Source organism: Ostrea edulis, chromosome 3 (genome assembly GCF_947568905.1).
Source record: "Ostrea edulis chromosome 3, xbOstEdul1.1, whole genome shotgun sequence".
In the NCBI taxonomy this organism is placed as follows: Eukaryota; Metazoa; Mollusca; class Bivalvia; order Ostreida; family Ostreidae; genus Ostrea; species Ostrea edulis.
In genome coordinates, this window is record NC_079166.1 from 56118210 (window position 1) to 56139422 (window position 21213).

Below are 21213 nucleotides of genomic sequence, written 5' to 3' on the forward strand. Positions count from 1 at the left end.
CTTTAGCTCTTTGTTTAACCTGCACAGTTTATAAATTAGGTTTACTTTTCTTGCACATCGAAATTATGGATACGCAAGTTTCAGATGCAATCTGATGGCAGATTATCGGAATGAGGGGAAAAGTATGTCATTGGGACAATTTGGTCATAAAAGTGACTATGTGGCTAAGCCCGTTTGGACCCAAACTCTGTGATACCTTAAATATAGACAGGGGCTAAGCCCGTTTGGGCCCAAACTCTGTGATACCATAAATATATGGTTGCAAACTAGTTCAATCCGGTTCTCTAGTACCACCTGTCTGCAAAATTCTTACCAAATATGGAGTGCCATCAAGGTCAAAGGGTGCATTGGCTGTTCCATAAACGTAACAAATAGGTCAACCATATGGTATTTTACATCTTCATTCTAGTTAATATTTTAAATGATACATTAAAATATAAATATAAACAATAAAATGTCAATTTGGGTGGTTTCATCTGGTGATGAAGGTAGCAATCATTGCAGAGAAAATTTGCATAACCCGCTTACCCGGACAAAGCATTTTATTGTTTAAATGAACTTGACTACAAAATAACCTTGAATGAAATACATAAAGCAATTCAAGTAAGCTTGAAAGTAGCAATACAGTTTGCAATACAGTTTGCTCAGGCAGAATCTTGAATGAAACACGGACAGTTGTGTGAGATACCTGTGTTATCACGAATTTTTTAGGCTTGTTTCTCTCGTGATTACTATCCTTCGTGGTGTTTAGGGTATGTCACTCGTACAGTATACAAATCGAACGGCACTAATGATCCAAGCAATTATAGAGGAATCACAATTAATAGTTCAAACTTTTCATTTATATTCATAACTCAAGACATGATAAACATGTACAGTACAAACAACTCATGTCATACAGGATTTACAAAACAAGCTAGAATTTCAGATCATGCTTATTGTATTCAAAACACAAATTGATACTACATCCCTTTCCATCTAGATACACCAACAACATTGATTGCATTAAACATTTAATACCATAAAACCCTGAAAAAAAAGAAGCTTACTTCAAAAGGTATTTCTAACATGTAACTCGCAAATGAAAACTGCTATAAATGTATTTGAACGCACTATTAAACCCATCACCCTGTGTCAGAGTTCTGTTTCTTTTATCCATCAACTTCCAAATTTCAAGACATTAATGGCGATTTAATCAGAAGTCTTCAATAAGACGCACAAATCTACTGGCCTGATATATATAAGATGAGACCGCAAAAACCGAGGTCCCGTGTCGCAGCAGGTGTGACACGATAAAGACCCCCTCCCCCCCCCCCCCCCCCTGTTCAATGGTCATAAGCACCGAGCATAGGCCTAAATTTCGCAGCCCTTCACCGTCAGTGCATTGGTGACGTCTCCATATGAGCAAAATATTCTCGAGAGGGACGTAAAACAATATTCAATGAATGAATGAATGAAAATGTTCTTTTATATTAATATACGCCCGTGCTTTGATGGGTCAAATTATGGTTTGGACTTTCCCATTCATCTGTCTCTCTGTCTGTCCGTCTTTTGGCTTTTTCATGCTTGGGCCGTGTATTTCAAACTTTGCGACCTTGGACTAACAAACCTGGTTAGCGGATGAATCTTGAAGAAAGGAGTGTCGTGACCCAAGAATAGATCGCTGTGGCTTTTTTCTGGAATTTTATGGCTATAGATACTCCAACTGTGTCTGTATCATATACATGTATTGCAAAATTGACTCTATTCAGCCATTAAAATCCGAAAACGAGGCTGACCTGACTACGACGTGCCTGGAGAAAAAGTATGATGGTAAGGCCCTACAAATATCGGTTAGCGTGGGCGATCTCTAGCCTAGGACAATCAAAATTGGTCTTTTGATGCATCTTGGGGAGGCGTGTCATGACCCCAAAGTAGGTCACCATGGCTTCATTTTGGAATTTAATGGTTATACATGGTCGAATTGTGTGCTGGTCATATTTTGCATATTGTAAGAATGAGAAGCAAAAACAATTCATGTACAGAGAATACGGAACGCACTGGTAAATACATGTAATGGTAACACAAACATTTCTAATCATCATCTATTTCTGGTACATGTCTACTAGAAGTTTACTATTCGTAGTTTAACGGTCATGTTACAACTTCAGTGACCATTCCTTGCAGTTCATGCGGATTACCATACATAGCAGCCTCTCCCTGACGCCGTTTCCATATGTAACAATGACCCAACAATGTTAACGTTGCAATTAGGATGGTACTGAGAATTACCACCAAAACAGGTATCCCCATCGTCGCACCTGAAATACTAAAATACAAGTATGAATCGGTCGGGGAATGTTGTATAATATATCAACAGCCAATTGCATGCATCTATATTTAACGATAGTATTAACGTATTCTTCAGCAGTAAATCAAAGTTTGTAATGAGTGTTTTGTTTAATTCGCTCCACTTTTAACATTGATTGGCAAGCCTAAAGACCAAAAACATGTAGTCTGCGTTGTAAATACGTTTGTAGATTAGTGTAGTTGTAGTGCTAGATGTATTTATATGTAGTTTTTGTTATTATGCTCTGTTGATATTGACCACATTATGTAATTGTTTTCGTTTGTCCTGAAGAAGGGATGGGTCGTCCCGAAAATTTGACAATCTCGTTGTTCGTGTCGTTGGTCATTTTAGTGCTTTGTATATATATATATATATATATATATATATATATATATATATATATAATTTTAAAAATCTCAGAGGAAGACCTGCCTTGAAGTATTTCAAAGCCAACCTTCATGTCAAAATCGATGCTTAAATGGGGGTAATGTTTTATTAGGCCAACTTTGTAGGTTAATTTCAATATCGTAGATAATAAATTATAGGTTCGAAATGAAAATATAAAAAATCCCTACATATGCATGACAGAAAATAAGTAAAGAAATTGAGTATAATGAGGTGACTTTTCCCGGAAAATTGTTCTCCCCTGTAGGTCTTTTATTTTGTTAGCCTGAATTGATCCTTAGTCTGCATATCTAAAATTAACTTTAGTTAGTGGTGTATACGATTCCCATGGCATTGTTGTCTGAAACAAAATCATTATCTGTATTATTCAGACTGACTTCCGAGATCAACACTTCTTTCATTAATGTACAATGTATTTTTTACAACCATTTGATAAATAATCCGGTATGTCATTATCTTACAAAGGAATCTTGATAGCGGAATGTTCCGTGTGTCAGTCAAATTAGGTTTAAAATGTACATTAAATGCAATGTACGAATACATAATACGTCTCTCTCTGATTGACTATCAACTTCAAGGCATATTTCAATATTATTCAACCAAAGCCCAATTATAAACTTTATTTAAAACCACGAAAAGCGATTTACTGGTCTTTCATAGAAGATGCATACAAAAGATTTCTGAGTATTGTTATTTCGATACCTATTGACAACGATTCCTAGAATTCCATAAAGATATCAGTAATCTCTTTGTGGCCCAACCCGGATTCTAGTGTAAAGGGGTTTCTACCTGTTTGTAAACGAATTTGATATGAGTACAATCCTGTAGATTTTAAGAGGAAAGACAATGCTCTTAGATATATTTCATTGTACAAACTCTAACTATTGCTATGGGACGCCCTGGATTCTTCGGGGTCATAATTTGAATCAAACACAGAAAGTGACCAAACTCCGCTCGTTACACCGTCGTCTGTTTTGTAGGGTATCACACTACCATCTAACACTTGTTATGTTGATGTATATAGAGATCCGTATACAGACATTTGGGAATAACTTCTGGTTTCCATCCAGAAATTTTAGATACAAACTGGTATGATAAATGATTCTGGTAAATAAAAGTAAAGCAATAATAATGACGGACACTGGAATTGATCTTAAGAGGTATTCCCTTCTATGCACATATATTCAAGGTTATCAATATCTTCCCTAGTCGTTGTTATCTTGCCTTTTGAAATGTAGTACTGTATATTCCCTATGTTACGCGAGAATTTAATTTGGCGATATTGTCGTCCAATCGACAGAACATAAATTCGCGGATGCTTTTTATTTATCATAGCTAAATAAAGGATTTATTAATATGAATATTGACAAATATAATTCTTTTTGTGAAAGATAAATAAAGTCGAACAGTTTTGATTTTTTGAGAGAGACTTTTCGCGAATCGACGGGAATATCATTGCCTTGCTGATGACAAGTAATCCAGAGTAGCCGAATACGGGAGAGTCAAATTAAATAGCCTTATTAGTAAGAAGAAGTATGCGGGAGAGTCAAATTAAATAGCCTTATTTGTAAGAAGAAGTATGCGGGAGAGTCAAATCAAATAACCTTATTAGTTAGAAGTATATGAGAGAGTCAAATTAAATAGCCTTATTAGTTAGAAAAAGTATACTAGTTTGGCCGAAGGAATTGTGTTGTCAATGATTTTGACTACGGATAACTCCGTTTACCTGATCAAGATATAGGACTCACGGCGGGTGTGACCGGTCGACAGGGGATGCTTACTAATCCTAGGTACCGGGGATCCGTGTTTGCCCAACTCTCCATTTTGTATTGCATGTGGGAGATATGAGATTAATCGCTTTTGTTATTTTCACCTTTCATGTATAGTTGTAGTTGTATGTACTTATTGATTTGTTTTTTTTTTATAGGACAGTTGCACTGTATGTTGTTTTCCTATTACACTATTTAGTGATTTTTATTTTTGGCATTTTAATAAACGCTCTTAAACAACAAAACTTGAAATGCTCTTATCCTTTGACAAAAACAAAGCAGAGTAGATTTTAGTAGAAAGACTTTATCACAGTTTGTGTTATAAACCACAGTCTGAAAAACCTTTGTTCTGTTGTTGACTTTTCTAGTTCAGTGGTTCTTGATAAAATATCTTAAATTCGCCTTCCTATTTTACACTATTTCATATCATATTTCTTGAAGGTATGATCCTTAATTTGATCCAATGTAAACTCCTATTGACCAAGGGTCCCCCTTTGCCAGTGAAATGAAAATGTACTTATTGTTTGCTAGAGAAATATGCAAGGAGTTTGATTCCAAATCACTACAAATAAGTTTAAAAGAAGAAGTTTGAAATCACTTGATTTTAAAAACAGAATTTATATTCTTTTCAAATTAAACAGCTTTTCAGTTCTTCAATCATAAAATAAATGCGCGGAAACATAAAAAAACCAGTAGTATATGTGAGTCAAAAAATATAAATTAAACGTATAGATACACATATTTATTTGTACCTAATAAAAAACCCAATTCCATTGTATATTAAAATTCTAGAATTAAGATATATCCCCCCCCCCCCCATTTTGATGAAAAAGAACCAATTGTATGACGTACATGTAGGACTATGGAATATTCATAAACCAATTGATAAATTTATTTGGTTGATGAATAACGATAATAAAAAGGTGATACTGCAGTTTTAAAATTTATATACCTTAATTGTGATTAATATAGCATAGCATGGAGTACACCGTCTAATTAGCAACATCTTCACACATTAAATTTGTTTGTGTTAATTATTCATAATACAAGCAGTACCAACTTACAGATTGTATATATATATATATATATATATATATATATTTCTTGGGATGGTAACTGTTGGTACGAGGTTGATTAATTATGATAAATCATTACTTGTACAATGTACTAACATGGCGTAATATACATGTAATGTTCCTGAAGCATCGTCCCTTCTGTTGCTATCTATGCTTTATATATATAAATATCTTTATTGTCCATAAATTTACATGTTGTACTATTTGTACTTTGTCTCTAGGTACCCTTGAATGGCAATAAATCATCTGTATTTTCTGTATAAACGTTTGCCGTGTGAAATATAAGACAATTTGTAATTAAAGATCTTCGCATGATTATGGTAATTCCACCCCTCTGGAATTATAGGTTTAATCTTATATTTGATCGTTGATTAATCAAATGACATATCTTACTAACAAATAACAATGATAAAATAAGTATGTTGCAGTATTAATATTTTTTTGTTATGAATTAGCACGATAAAATTGTAGTTTTCCTTAAACAGCATTATCAAAATTTCACAGAAAGTGGTTATAACAATACATAATAGTATTCATAAGAATTTCATGAAACTGTTTCTTTAAAAAATATATAATGTTTGTGAAAAGTGAAAAGGAAATCTATCGCATAATGAACATGATAAATAATTTAATGAAAACAGAGTTATTGTCCTTGTATTCAAAATTTTGGAACATATAATTGATTATTTGAATATTACTTAGACTTTTGAAAATTTTTATGGTTAACAAGATTTTTTTTTACAATAACTATTGTAAAAGACTCCAACAAAATTTATGTTCCCGCCATACATACATTTTATTGAATCACTGACTTTGCAAAATCTTACGACGTCACAGGAGGATGGGTATACCATAAGGTTTATTAGTTTCATGGAATAATCAGATGACACGCCATGAATACACACAGAAACATATCAACACACACAGACAAAGACACACAAAGATATATAATCTAAAAAAAAGAAATAAAATTGATCTCACAGTCGCAACAGTTAAATAAAAAAGGGATATTCAAATGTATATGCAATTTCAAAATACATTGAACACATTCACAAATTATAAGCCCTTTCTGGATATTTGACATCGATATTCAGGTGTGCACAAAGTGAATATCAAGTCTTTACTGTACACGTATTCTGATCTAGGGCTCACGGCGGGTGTGGGCGGTCAACGGGCTGATTACTCCTCCTAGGCACTTGGTCCAGGGGTCCGTGTTTGCCCAACTCTGTAATTTGTATTACTTATATGAGTTATGAGATAGATCACTGTTCGTTATCTTCACCTTTCAAGTACACCTGAAGATGGATGTCAAACATCTAGGAAGCGTTTGTGATTTGTGAGAGATTTTCCTACAATCAATTTAAACAGGTAGCATACAAAATGTGATAAATACATGCTATGTTGGTATATTTGAAGTCACGAACTAATATGACAAGTTGACAATTAAACATATTGATGAATAAATGAACAAACAATAATGACGAGACCATCAAATATAATATTGTTTTACTAGTCGTCATCATCTGTGTCCATTGCATGTCTGTTAACTGTTTACTAATAGTAGTTTAACAAATGCGTTTCTATGTTCGGCTAGCGCTAGTTTCTTGCATTTCCTGTTGCTCCATATTATTCCCGCCCTGAGTTCGCCTCCGGAGATTAAAATGCACCGACAAAGTCACAATGAGGGCGGTACCGAGAATTGCCACAGCAACACCCAATGCGATAGTACTCGTCTCACCTGATATACAAGTACAACAATTTTCTAATTAATTTTGATATTGATTTATGAATGAAAATCATCAAAAGTCATAGTTTTCGGTCATAGTTTTCTATAGCGTCATTTATTTTAGCGTATTACATCCTAGTATATGCTCTAATTCGTGAGAAGAAGGATAGGTTAGCTGCCTTAACACATATCATAATACTGTAAGTTATAATTACAACTAAGTCTTACAGTGAACGATATCATTAAAATATTAAGTTGAAGATATTCTATTGCATAATGATACATCGATGAAAGGTGAAGATAACGAACAGTCATCAATTTCATCACTCCTATAAGCAATACAAAATATAGAATTGGGCAAACACGGACACCTGGATATACCAGAGGTGAGATCAGGTCCCTAGGAGGGAGCATCCCATCGACACCCGCCGTGAGCCCTATAAATCAAAATCAGTGTGCCAAGAACGACCTAACAACCGGTATGAAACACGCCAAACAGCATTTAACCCAATGATAGGTTGTATTGACGAACTAGATCGTTATAAAGATAATAAAATTTGGGAAATGCCGACTTCAATCGAGACTGTACCTGTACCATCAACTTGTTTGTCAGTAGCTTATCATAAGAAATACACTAAAATTAGTCAAAGTATCAAAGTTAATGGACGTATCAAGCGTTGTCTATAAGAAATAAAGCATCATAGTATTTCTCACCAAGGCCTTACTACACTTTACGACCACGTAAAAGTTTTTTCCTTTCTACTGTGGTGACGTACAAGTTCATCAATACTCTATGTATCAATGATTTGCTTAAAATATATTAAAAGTATTAAATTAAATTAAGATTAATAACAATAGTTTACTATAAATGCTTTTTTGCTCCGATCTATTTTGATCTATTGTTTAGCTATGGAGAGAGAGAGAGAGAGAGAGAGAGAGAGAGAGAGAGGTTGTATTTGTGTATAGTATGAATACGAATCTCTAAACCGATATATTAAAATGTCTACTATATGTATCAATGTGTAATTGTCAACACTTACTATTAACAGGAGTCTGTTGTTGTTGTTGTGCTTCAGCAGGAGAGCCTCTATTGGTAAAGCTATGGCAAGACGGTAACCCCATTGGGAGATCTTTCACATATTCAAAGGACTCGTTTAGCATCAGTGCCATCCCAAATACCATATGTGGATCGATGTGGCAATGCATAAACCAAACTCCAGGATTGGTGGCTCGAATTCGGATAATGGTGTAACCTCCTACTGGGACTACGACGGTGTCTTTTCGAACGGGATCTATGAGGTTGACCCCAGGGATTTTTGTATAATCGTTCCAGGCTGGGTTTCTCCATCTTGCATTGTTACATTGGCTAGCGTTGTTTTGTTTGCTTTCACTACACATTATATCTTCATTGGGAATAAGAATACCAGAGGAATCAAAGGAAGGGAATCCCATTTTTAGAACCTCGTATGTGTGACCATGCATATGTATGGGGTGCGATATAACCATTCCAGTTCCTAAATTAGAAAGAATCATGATATTCTCGGAGCCAGAAGGGAGATCCAGGGTGTGTGAACACTCACATGATGTCTCGTCATCACATCCAGCACACGTTGTGTCGACTTCCGAAGGCTGTGAAAGAGCGGATACTTTCGGCCAAATGAATTTCCGACCATTGATTGAAGAATATTTAGGGAATCCAAAGTTTAAAAAATGAGTATATGTCTTATCTGTTTTTTGTATTAGCGATAACCCAAACTGCAACCCATCATCAGATATATTTGATTTCAGTTCAGAAACAGGTAGACAGGTGAAGTTTGGATATGGCGGATACTCTTGAAAAGGACAATTCAAAATCACTTCAGTGTTTCTGTTCAACATTGTCACTCGTAAGGAATATTTATTTGTTACATTGATATGACCACGTCCGACAAGTTTATCTTGGACTTTTAGATCACTGCCTTGGAGGATATATACTGTGATATTGTATATCCCCTCACTAGCGTAACTGAGATCTAGTTCAAAATCATATCTTTCTGCAGGATATATAATGATTCTATCAACTGTTCGTTTTTCAAATTCATAGCCATCGGTCTCCTTAACAATAAGGCGTAAACCAGGTACAGAAAAAAGAAATGTGTCTTTCGATCCTACTCCTATCAATCGGAATTTGTAATTTTCTCCCTTATCAACGACGAAAGATGCTAGAGGTGCCACATTATTGTCAAAATCACCTCTGCCATTTATCAAGATCGATACTCCTTCCTTGTCTTTGCCATTAAGTTTTGCCCTCAGCAATGTTACTGGATCGTACAGATGATTCCATTCTTGTAACTGAATGATATGTTGCCTTGAAATTGGTATTTCATTGTTTCTTTTCAGAACGATGAAAGCTCCATACATTCCCATGTCTCTCTGGTTGCCGACGTGTGAATGGTACCAGTACGTACCACTAAACCGAGGCTGAAACGTATAGTTGAATGACTGGCCCGGAAGAATAGGACATTGCGTTACAAACGCCACTCCGTCCATTGCGGGCCATCCAAGTTGGTCTATTCCGTGCCAGTGGATGGTGACCGCCTCGTTTATCAAGTTGTTCGTCACAATAACGGTAATCCTCTGGTTCTGGTATAGGTAGATTGGAGGTCCTGGCATAGTGCCATTAGCAGTCACCAGCCTTCGTGTTTTATTCCATCCGTCCGCAGATATCACATTCGAAATGTTAACAGCTTCTCCACCATCTATTGGGTAAAGCGATCTGTCGTCGACATAAAGCGGTCCACTGGTGGGATCAATCATTGTAAACGCATTTTCGATTATCAGTGATGTCATGCAGTACGTGCTATTCTCGCAGACGAATCCTTTCACGTGTATAGGTATACATGTAGCAAGAACGAGAAATACTATGTGTATTGAATCCTGTAAAAAGAGGAAATAGGATGAATATCAAATTCGACGAGTACCATTTTTAATGTGACATAAATAAAAGATTGTTATGCTAATCGTGGAATGCAGGGCCCAATTCAATCTTGATCGGTAAGCCATTGTCATTGATACAAGTTCATGTATGATACCTTTTCGCAGCGATAGCCAAACAAGTCGGGAAAAGCTTCTGCAGGGACGCGCACACTCACAGGCTAATCACTATAGGGTACTCACCCTAAGTTAGAATGAATAGTACGCTGTATTGACTACCATGACAAGACTGTTGGTCCCAGAATAGGTAATTATGTCTTTTGGGTTCAGTGTAGCAACTGCACTGATTTTAAGATTATCATAATTGAATGTAGGTACAATAATCATCAAAAGAATTTAATAAAAAAAAAAAAAAAACCGCACTGAATTTTGCAATGATATACGTTGATGTATTTCTTTGTACATATTAACGCTTTGTGAGTAACACATGTGGTTATATGTTTTCTACATGTTTTACACAAGTGGTGGAAAGAAAATATGTTGATATTGTATAACGTGGAAAAATCCAATATATTGAACTGAAATTCACTGTTGTGCGCAGGCTTGTAGCATTTTCGTACAAAGTAAGGGGTGGGGGCCACTTGGAAAGAAAACCAACAAGCAAAAGAAAAAAAAAAGAGACCAAGAAATTCAAAATTAAAACAAATAGGGACTGTCCATTCTGATTGTATTGCGAGACACATATAATGCTTAAAAACGAGTGTCTGGTGTGTAATGTGATAACGTTTGCTGCCTCAATTAAAATTCTTATCAGTATATTTTAAATGGAAAATGGAGAATTAAATGCGAATTACGCGAGTGAACAGGAGTATGTCGTAATCTTAAGGGAAAATCTAAACGGGTGTTGCTAAAACGCGGAACGGAACGGAAGATATTGTATGTAATATTATGAGGTCAGCATTTTGTCAAATGTAAAATCTATATGGTACCAATTTTGATGCAGCAGATGCGATTTCGACAAATAATGTCTCTTCGGTGATGCTCAACCGAAATGTTTGAATCAAAAAGCTTATGGACTAGGCCTAGGAGGCAGAATTACAGAGAAATCATGCTCAGAATCCACCGCTCCATGCATATATTTCTTACAATTACATACATGTACGTATTTTGAAATCAATATAATTTATCATGAATAACAATAATAATAAATAAAATTTATATGGCGCCTTATATAAAACAAATTACTCTGAAGCGATTTACAAGGGTAGAGATGAGGATTGCAACAATGAAACACAATTAAATGAAATTAAATGACAGTATGACATAAAATCTTACATCTGTAAAATTATCAAAATAAAACATTGTTATTAAGATCGATAGCTAAAGTTTTTTAAGCAAGTGCTGTGGATGCCATATTCCTTTCCCGACTCTGTCATTTTCTGACCCATCCCGCCGATTGTGACAGTATGATTGAAGAAAATAAAAGAAATTGCTGAATAAATTAAATTCTAAGTAAGTTTTCATATCTTATTACTATTTTCTGGCTACCACAACATACAATGTATTATGTGGAAATATATGCATGTGACAAGTTGCTATGAGAGGGCAGGAACATATTAACATTGTCTCTGCCCATAGGTGTCACCTGTCAATACCGAAATTACAAGATTGCAAAACAGGTTGTAAACTTATACAAACATTTAACTGAGCTTAATGAATTCATGACTCAGAATTTTAAGATGAAATTATTTACTACTTGTAAACAAATTCTCAAGAATCTTATTTTAATGAAAATAAAACGTATTTGTCCGATTTTAGATGTTATCTAAGCTATATTAATCATTCTAATTCTTAAATTCCGGTCCGTTTCCCGTCCCGTTCTGCGTTTTAGCAATACCCAATCTAAACTGTGACAAATTCCCTGCGTCTCAATCAGTTGAAGGTAAACACAATCTGTCTATCCCATATATTTACGTGAACGAATGTAATTTGATACAGAGACATTTAAATTTGTTTTATATTAACCTATATTTTTATTGTATGTCAGCTTCTACAGGTGTGTTTATTGATCACTAAACAAACATTTAGATTCTGAGAACAGCTATTGAGATATTTATTTACAATGATTCGTAGAATTCTATATATTCTATGCTTATAGCTGAAATAATGTAACCCTCTCCGATTTTTTGTTGGGAGAGGGCTACAACTCCTTAGGATCTCCGTAATGGTGCAGATGCGGGAGTGTTTCTCTCACGCAGCATTTGATCATTCTAAACATTTGCTGGCTTTCTTTACGTAAATAAAATAATAGTCCATGTTTCTCAGTCAATGTATAAAGTTATAAACTGTAACTTATCGATTTGTGAGCCTCAATTCTACCGTTGTTAACAATTTCGATATATTCCAATTTCTCGATTCATATTTGTGCACCATGTTTGATGTACTGAATTTTCATTTCTTTCGAATCGTAGTCGTAGATTTTGTCCACAGAAAACGCTAAAACAAAGGAGCTTCAACGCTAGGCCCCCGTCAGGGCTTTCCACTGGACCCACTGGGGGTCTCAAGACAGCCCCATACCCCTTGCTGTTTTGTCATGCACATCATTTTGCTCTAGCTACGCCCTGACTAAGCTGACTCTACCCTGAGCTACCCCGACAGTCTGTGACCCCCGTGTTCATAGCTTTCAGAAATTTGAACTACACGTTGATGTGTACATATGTATAATATACACGTATATTTGTACGTAGTGTTTTTGCTATAACCGTAAAGCTTTTAAATTTTCTAAAGCCCAGTTTCCAGCTCCTTGTTTATGGTTAAAAAAAATAGAGACTGTACTATACTTGGCTTTCACGAATTTCACCACATGAAAAAACAACAACAAAACAAGAGGCCCATGGTCCAAATCGCTCACCTGAGTCACCTTGGCTCATATTTAAAGATTTTCCTTATATATTTATATGTAAAACTTTGATCCCTTATTGTGGCCCCATCATACCCCCAGAGGCCATGATTTGAACAAAATTGAATCTGCATTATGTCAGGAAGTTTTCATGTAAATCTCAACTTTTCTGACTTAGTGGTTCTTGAGAAGAAGATTTTTAAAGATTTTTCCTATATAATTGTATGTAAAACTTTGATTCACTATTGTGGCCCCATCATACTCTCAGGGGCCATGATGTGAACAAACTTGAATCTGCATTATGTCAGGAAGCTTTCATGTAAATCTCAGCTTTTTTGGCTCAGTGGTTCTTGAGAAGATGATTTTTCCTATATATTTGTATGTAAAATTTGATTCCCTATTGTGGCCAAATCCCACCCCAGGGGCCATGATTTGAACAAACTTGAATCTGCACTATATCAGGAAGCTTTCATGTAAATCTTAGCTTTTCTGGCCCAGTGGTTCTTGAGAAGAATATTTTTAAATGACCCCACCCTATTTTTTGCATTTTTGTGATTATCTCCCCTTTCAAAGGGACATGACCCTTCATTTGAACAAACCGAAAAGTCCTTTACCCAAGAATGCTGTGTGGAAAGTTTGGTTGAAATTGGCCCAGCGGTTCTTGAGAAGAAGTCGAAAATGTGAAAAGTTTACGACGTATAAACTGTATAGTGAGTTCTAACATATGGAGGTGATTTTTGTGTTATTTTTTGTTTGCTATAAAAGTTATTCATTGTTTCCAGAAATCTGTGATTTCTTGGTGTAAAAATCAGTCGTTTTCCCCCAAAATAAAGAATTTAGGCATATTTATTGTTCATAATTGTTTTCAGTGTAATCCTGTATAATGAATTATAACATGTGGAAATGTTTGTTTTGTTATTTCTTGTTTGATATAAAAGTTATTTATTGTTTCCAGAAATGTGTGATTTTTTGTTGTTTTTTCATTAATTTGCCCCCAAATTAAGAAAACATATCAAAATCAATCTAAAAATGGCTGAAATTGATGACACTAATCGCAATTAATCAGAATAACAGTAAAATATAGTGTTTTAACATTAGGCAAATTTTGGCCCTTAAAGGGACTGATTCACTATTTTACCCAAAATTTTGATTTTTACTTTTAATAATCAAAATCTACTGTCTAATGTGTTTGAAAGATTGCAAATGAAAATTAAGGTGAAGCTCTATTTAGAGAGTTTATTATTTGTTTTGTGAACAAAGATTGCGATATGCTATTGTTTACGAAATTTTCAAAAGAAATGGATTTCGATCTAAGTTTATTGTATCTTTCACATTTCATCATTTTGGGGGTAAAATGTGTCACCTAAAAGTTAAAATTTGTAACTATGCAAAATTAAGATGAATTACGTTACAAAATCAATATTTCACTTGTTTGTTGTTAACATAAAAAGACTCGAGTCTTTGTTTACATAACCCAGATTTAAGGCTTAAATATTGCTTTCATTCTTGCATTCAGAAGGTCAAAATTTTGGCTGTCAACATCAAATGAGTCCCTTTAATGCCCCTTGTCCTTTTGATCAGAAAAGCTCACTTGAGCCTTTGGCTCAGGTGAGCTAAAAATGAATCTATTTTCAACCAAGGATGGGTTTTCCTAGTGCATGAATGGTGAAGATAACGAACTAACTCCTATAAGCAATACAAAATAGAGAGTTGGGTAAATACGGATCCCTGTATATACCAGCTCTATACCAGCAGGATATACCAGAGGTGGGATCGGGTGCCTAGGAGGAGTAAGCATCCCCTGTCGACCGGTCATATCCGCCATGAGCCCTATATCTTGATCAGGTAAACAGAGTTATCCGCAGTCAAAATCAGTGTGCCAAGAACGGCTTAACAATCGGTATGAAACACGTCAGACAGCATTTGACCCAATGCGAGGTTGTATTGACGAACTAGATCGTTATAACGACCATAAAATTTGCGAAATGCTGACTTCAATCGATACTGTTGAAATCCCTGTACCATCAACTTCTTTGTCAGTAGCATACCTCGATTTAAAAACTGACTATACCCAGAACAAGCTCTTGCATATCGAATCAGTTGAGATATATAAACACCATATGCAGGTGATAATGGAATATTGCTTCATAAATATGGGAAGTTGACGATGGAGAAGCTGAAATCATCCCGTTTGTCATACAGTTGAGTTGTCAGTTTGCCGTTAATGTCTACTTTCAATAAAATATCTAAGTATGAAGCAGAAGTGGACGACTCTGTGGTGTCCTTTATTTCGAGCTCACAGGGATATATCAAATCGACATATGAATGAAAGCTATCATTGTTAATAGACAAAACGTCATCGATATATCTAAAAGTCGAATTGAAGGTCACAGCGAGAGATTTTTTCTTCTCACGTAGAAGTTTTTGAATAAATTCTGCTTCATATGAATATAAAAACAGGTCAGCTAACAAAGGAGCACAATTCGTGCCCATTGGGATTCCAACAGACTGTTGGAAGACCTGAACACCAAAGACCACGAATATATTGTCAATGAGGAACTCTAGCATATTTTTTATTTCAACTTCAGAGTACTTGTGCGTGGAATCAGAGTGGTGTTTAACAAAGTAAGTTTTTGAATGACTGATCACTAGATATGAATATTTCCGTTTTTGTTGAAGAAGCAACTGTCTATGATGTCAAAAAGTATAGTCTTTAATTTATCGTGAGGAATGGTCGTTATAACGATCTAGTTCGTCAATACAACTTCGCATTGGGTCAAATGCTGTCTGACGTGTTTCATACCGATTGTTAAGCCGTTCTTGGCACACTGATTTTGACTGAGGATAACTCCGTTTACCTGATCAGGATATGGGGCTCACGGCGGGTGTGACCGGTCAACAGGGGATGCTTACTCCTCCTAGACACCTTATCCCACCTCTGGTGTGTCCAGGGGTCCGTGTTTGCCCAACAATCTATTTTGTATTGCTTGTAGGAGTTATGAGATTGATCACTGTTCGTTATCTTCACCTTGCATAGTGTTGAAAAGTCATAGGTTTTAATGCTATTGATTCGGGAAAAAATATGTGATTTCAAGTTTACTAAAAGTTCTTTAGAATTTTTTAGAATCCACATTTGATTAACACCATTTCTGGCATATGTAGTCGCACAGTAAGTTTGAAATTTCTCCTTCACAGCTGTTAACATTTTCGTGAGGAGCAAAGATAGGGGCTTGGTAGAGCACTTACTGGATCCAACAATGTATCTTTGTTTGTAAGGGTTTTTATGTAGTTTAGGAATCCAGTATAGGTACGGTAACTCATATTCATTCGACCCATTGACTGTAATATTAAATGTGTCTAAAACTGAAGCATGGTTTTGAAGAATTTCGTCTTTTGAAAGGGCAGTTGGAGTATAAGTATGATTACCAAAAAGTGGAATTAATGCCAAGTTCGTTTAAAATACAGTTGTAATAATGAGCCTTACAAACAAAGACAATGTTGGTATTAGCTTTGTCAGCTGGAACCAAAACATATTCCTCATGTAACCTATCTAATTCTTTTATCCCTTCTGGTTTACTAAACACAGAAGGATAGATGGTACGTACTTTTGTTTTCATGTGTCTAATGCGGGATTTTAATATCCCTCTTATGCTTTTAACCCATTCTGACAATGTATCAAGTTCTTTTTTTTCATATTTAGCCCATCGTCTGGCATAATCTTCGACATAATTCATAATAGAGATGCAGTTCTGTCGCCAATTAAAAGACCGGGGTTCTCTGTATTTAGGACCTTTAAGAATAAGTAATTTGAGGTCCTCATTTTCACCTATTTCAACATTACCAGTAATGATATGTCCAGCTGGACTATAGTTGAAACTTTCAATAAAATATCTAAGTATGAAGCACAAGAAGACGACTCTGTGGTGTCTTTTATTGCGAACTCACAGGGACATCAATCGAATCGACATATGAATGAAAGTTATTACTGTTAACAGATAATACATCTTCGATATATCTAAATGTCGAATTGAAGGCCACATCAAGATTTTTCTTCTCACGTAGAAGTTTTTGAAGAAATTCTGCTTCATAGCAAGATAAAAACAGGCTAACAAAGGAACGCAATTCGTGCCCCTGGGGATTTCAACAAACTAGTTGAAGACCTGGTCACCAAAGACCACGAAGATATTGTCAATGAGGAACTCCAGCATAATTTTTTAATTTCAACTTCAGAGTACTTATGCATGGAATCAGAATGGCGTTTAACAAAGTAATTTTTGGATGATCGATCACTAAATAGGAATATTTACGTTTCCATTTTTGTTGACGAAGCAACTGTCTATGATGTCGAAAAGTGTAGTCTTTAATGAATAGTGTTAAAATGTTTTCAAACTATGGACATATTTAATAAGAACCCATGATAAGCTTAAAATTCTACATGTTACATTGTTGTAGTTTTTTCTTAAGAAAGATAATGAATTGAAATATAGATGATTTCAAATATAGCTACTCCTGAATAAACTTGCACATTTTCGAGACGTTATAACAAGTTAAAAAAGCATCAGCTTTTTACAATGCAAGGTGAAGATAACGAACAGTGATCAATATATAAAAAAGCATCAAAATTAAAATTTCTTCAAATGAATTGTGATAAAAGTTTCATTGTAGTAAACATTGCTCGAAATTTGAAATATGCTAACAGTCTTCATGGAAAATACATTATAATACATATACGTACTTGTATATGCATAATGCAAGTAACACATAAAAATCGACTGTTTAAATTCAAATGTATAATTTCTGAAAGTACTTTAAATATACTTACCATTTTAAGAGCCACCACCGATAACAATGTAGAACTAAATGACACCTAAGGAGATATTTTTGGAATGTGGACAATCAAACAATCCTTAGCGTTGCAATGGAATTTAACAATAGGCGTTTGTACACCTTTATTCGGGTGTATTTGTTAGTGCGCAGATTCCGCTTCTAAGAAAAAGTACAAAGAATAAGATGCAAAATAAAAATTCTCCTTATATGGATCTACTCGTTGTGAAATTTAAATGTCCCCCCGTTACTAGGAAATCCGCTGAAAATCTAAGTAATGAAACTCGAAATGTATAGCGCTCCATAAATAGAAGAAAATGTACATTTCTATAATGAAAACATAAGTCGAAGTAGTTGTGGATACTACTGATTGGGTAAAATACTGTATGATTGGAGGCATTTCAATTAAATGCATATGGCGAGTGTGACCAGTCAACAGGGAATGCTTACCCCTCCTTAATACATGATCCCTCCTCTGGTGTGTTCAAGGGTCCATGTTCTCCCTACTTGTAATTTTGTATTCTTTACGAGATGTTTTTTTTTTTAGATTGATCACTGTTTGTATCTTTATTTTTCATCTCAATCTTTATGCAATTTAAAAAAGTGGATTGAAATGCCTCCAATCATTAGGCAGTCAGATTACAATATTTGAACCGACCAGCAGTAAATGTATTAGCCAATGAATTAGAGACAAAGAGTATAATTACAGCCACAAGACGATCTTAGTTATATGTTTATCAGTCACATCTGAGTAACTATAGTCCCTGGCTATAACACATGCTCACCACCTTCAAATTTACAAATGAAGACATCCAAACATGCAGTAAACATATCATTTACCTATAGCAGTTCCAGCTTTATACCTCTACCCAGATTGGTTCTGTATAATATACTAGAAAATAAAATTTAAAAAACGCCAATTCTGGCATACATGCATATCATGCATGCCTTTATTTTAGCAACACATAGCTATGTATAAATGTACAATGACAATAAACACAAACATAATCTATAATGATAAATTCCTATTACTATTAAGTTTTAAATTCTTGTTAAACAATTGATAAATTGCTCTGCGAAAACTAACAAAAAGAAAATGCTTAACGTCTACACCAAAATTCAAGCATAGTGGTGAGACTGCAAAACCATCATATTTACAGAAATATTATTGAATTCTTTTACGATTTCCTTAAATTTGATCCGAGATACTATGCTAATAAATTTGATCCGAAATACTATGCTAATTAAAATGAATTCATTACAGTAATTCCTAACATCTGGAATGTATGCTGAACCTTCTGGTAGGCAATAAGAACAGCCAATTTGGGCAATAACCATGATTTATTATGTTGTGAAGGTATAACAAAAGATAGAAGACATACTAATCTGGATAACCTCTCATATATGTTTAGCGAATAATAAATCATAAATACTAAACTAAAACTACATTGCACATATGAATAAATACACTCACATTCTAAAAAAGAAAAGAAAATTCCAGCAACATTTTGTATCCGAAAGAATATCGTGGACCTTGCCTCGAGCAATTTCTTTTTCAAAAGTGACGGTATTGGGGTCAGATCTAAAGGCAAGTACCCTAGGAATGAAATGATTAGCCACAAGGAGTTGATATTTTTTGAAAGGTCTAATTAGGGCATATGATGGGTTCTTGTGGGAGATCCCATAAAGGTTACCATCAAAAGCATACCATGGAGTGCTCCTCTAATCTTAAGGTTTAGTGCTCTTCCAACTTCTAACTAGCATTCCCATCTGTTTGAAATGTCAGTCATAACTTGTTTTGAGGCATCCTACTGACTTAGTTCTAGGGATGGCAATCGGTCCACATTTTGTAACCGGTTAGTTGTAGATATTTCCGACCGATTTATCGTTAAAAGATATTCTGATTATAGATAAATATTTAGTGATTTGGTTATTATCATCGCTTGCTTTTTCAATTCATTGTAAAACAGTATGACGAGTGCTTTGATAAGCAATTGTATACGTGAACAAAATGACATGCATGGAAGACTATGTTTAGGAATTCAAAATTTTAACTTTTTGCAACGGTACGCCAGAACATTAATTATTTATTTTTACATATCTCAACTTTGTTATAAGGAAATACTTTGGTCCACAATTAGAAAAAGACAAGCGACATTGCAATATGTTTACGAAAATTCTGCGGTGGCGAAAAATCTGTTTGGACGGCACTGAAGTTCTTACAGGATGTGAAAGTCCGTTCAACAGAATTTCATCTTTTTCTCGTTTCAGTATTTCTAAGCTTGAGACTTTGGGGTATGAGCGTACAAATTATGCTCGCTTGTATGGAGTAGGTTAATTGTACAGTGTACTCAAAAATGTAATACTGTAGTTTGTTAATTTTACACATAAATTTATATATCACATAAAGGTAAGCACAAGACATAATGCATGGGATACATGAATGTTAAGATTCCGAACAACATACAAACATACGGGAGAGACATGTTTACCGGCTCATCGTGACATTCAGACTACTCGCACTGGAGGTTCAGTTTAAGGGTTGGGGAGGGCAGCATACCAGGGCCAGAGATCATTTATTTATGAATATTGATAACATGAAATACATTTGGCCGCTTTCCTCCTCATTTTATATGTAAAGGCATATGACACAACGATGTTTGTTATTCATGTATAATAATGCTCCAAACCTCTATCCTACAAAGAGGAATAACTATTAAAAATGAAACTACCCTTTTTAAGACACAAAGGAAATAACCCACCGAATATTTAGTGGCTAAATGTTGGATTACATAAGTTATGATAGACTGCAGTTAGGACAAATGAAATTCATGAGCACACTCAAGACGATGATGGTCATTTACATGACACTGTCATCTCGAAAAATGGTCATGAACTGGATGACACACTTTTATACTCTGCTGACTCTGGGGATGAGTTTGCTAAGACAAAATATAACATCAAGTGGATCAAATTAACTTAATTCATTAAGTAAATAATTATTAGTGCACAATATTTTGTGCACAACGCTGCATTTAGATGAACCTGATGTACAGGAACAAGACGGTGACGATTCAACCTTCAACTGTATGCTACGGAAAGGAATCCTTCATATGGTCCAGACAAATGTCGAAAGATGCAACAATGGATACCATATGATTGAAGGCTGGATATGACTGCATTCTGGAATCAGAATCACAATAAGTGCCTCATCTTGGATCACAGACTGTTGGCAGGTAAACTAAGATTAAAATATCATTTTATTTTTTTTA

General features: G+C 35.0%; 1 protein-coding gene across 3 annotated transcripts; it reads right to left on the reverse strand.

Annotated features, from left to right (window-relative positions):
- Window positions 1-1313: 1313 nt before the first annotated feature.
- LOC125673437 (uncharacterized) lies at window positions 1314-18085 on the reverse strand. 3 transcript variants are annotated; one of them, XM_048910003.2, is made up of 3 exons: window positions 17940-18085; window positions 8346-10221; window positions 1314-2300 (listed from the first exon to the last, which is right to left on the reverse strand). In XM_048910003.2, the coding sequence occupies exons 1-3, from the start codon at window positions 17940-17942 to the stop codon at window positions 2134-2136; spliced, it is 2046 nt and encodes a 681-aa protein (XP_048765960.2). In that variant the 5' UTR covers window positions 17943-18085; the 3' UTR covers window positions 1314-2133. The 3 variants fall into 3 exon arrangements, with proteins under 3 accessions (XP_048765960.2, XP_048765962.2, XP_048765961.2); XM_048910005.2 differs by having other exon boundaries at window positions 2133-2308; XM_048910004.2 differs by lacking the exon at window positions 1314-2300 and adding an exon at window positions 6421-7317.
- Window positions 18086-21213: the final 3128 nt, after the last annotated feature.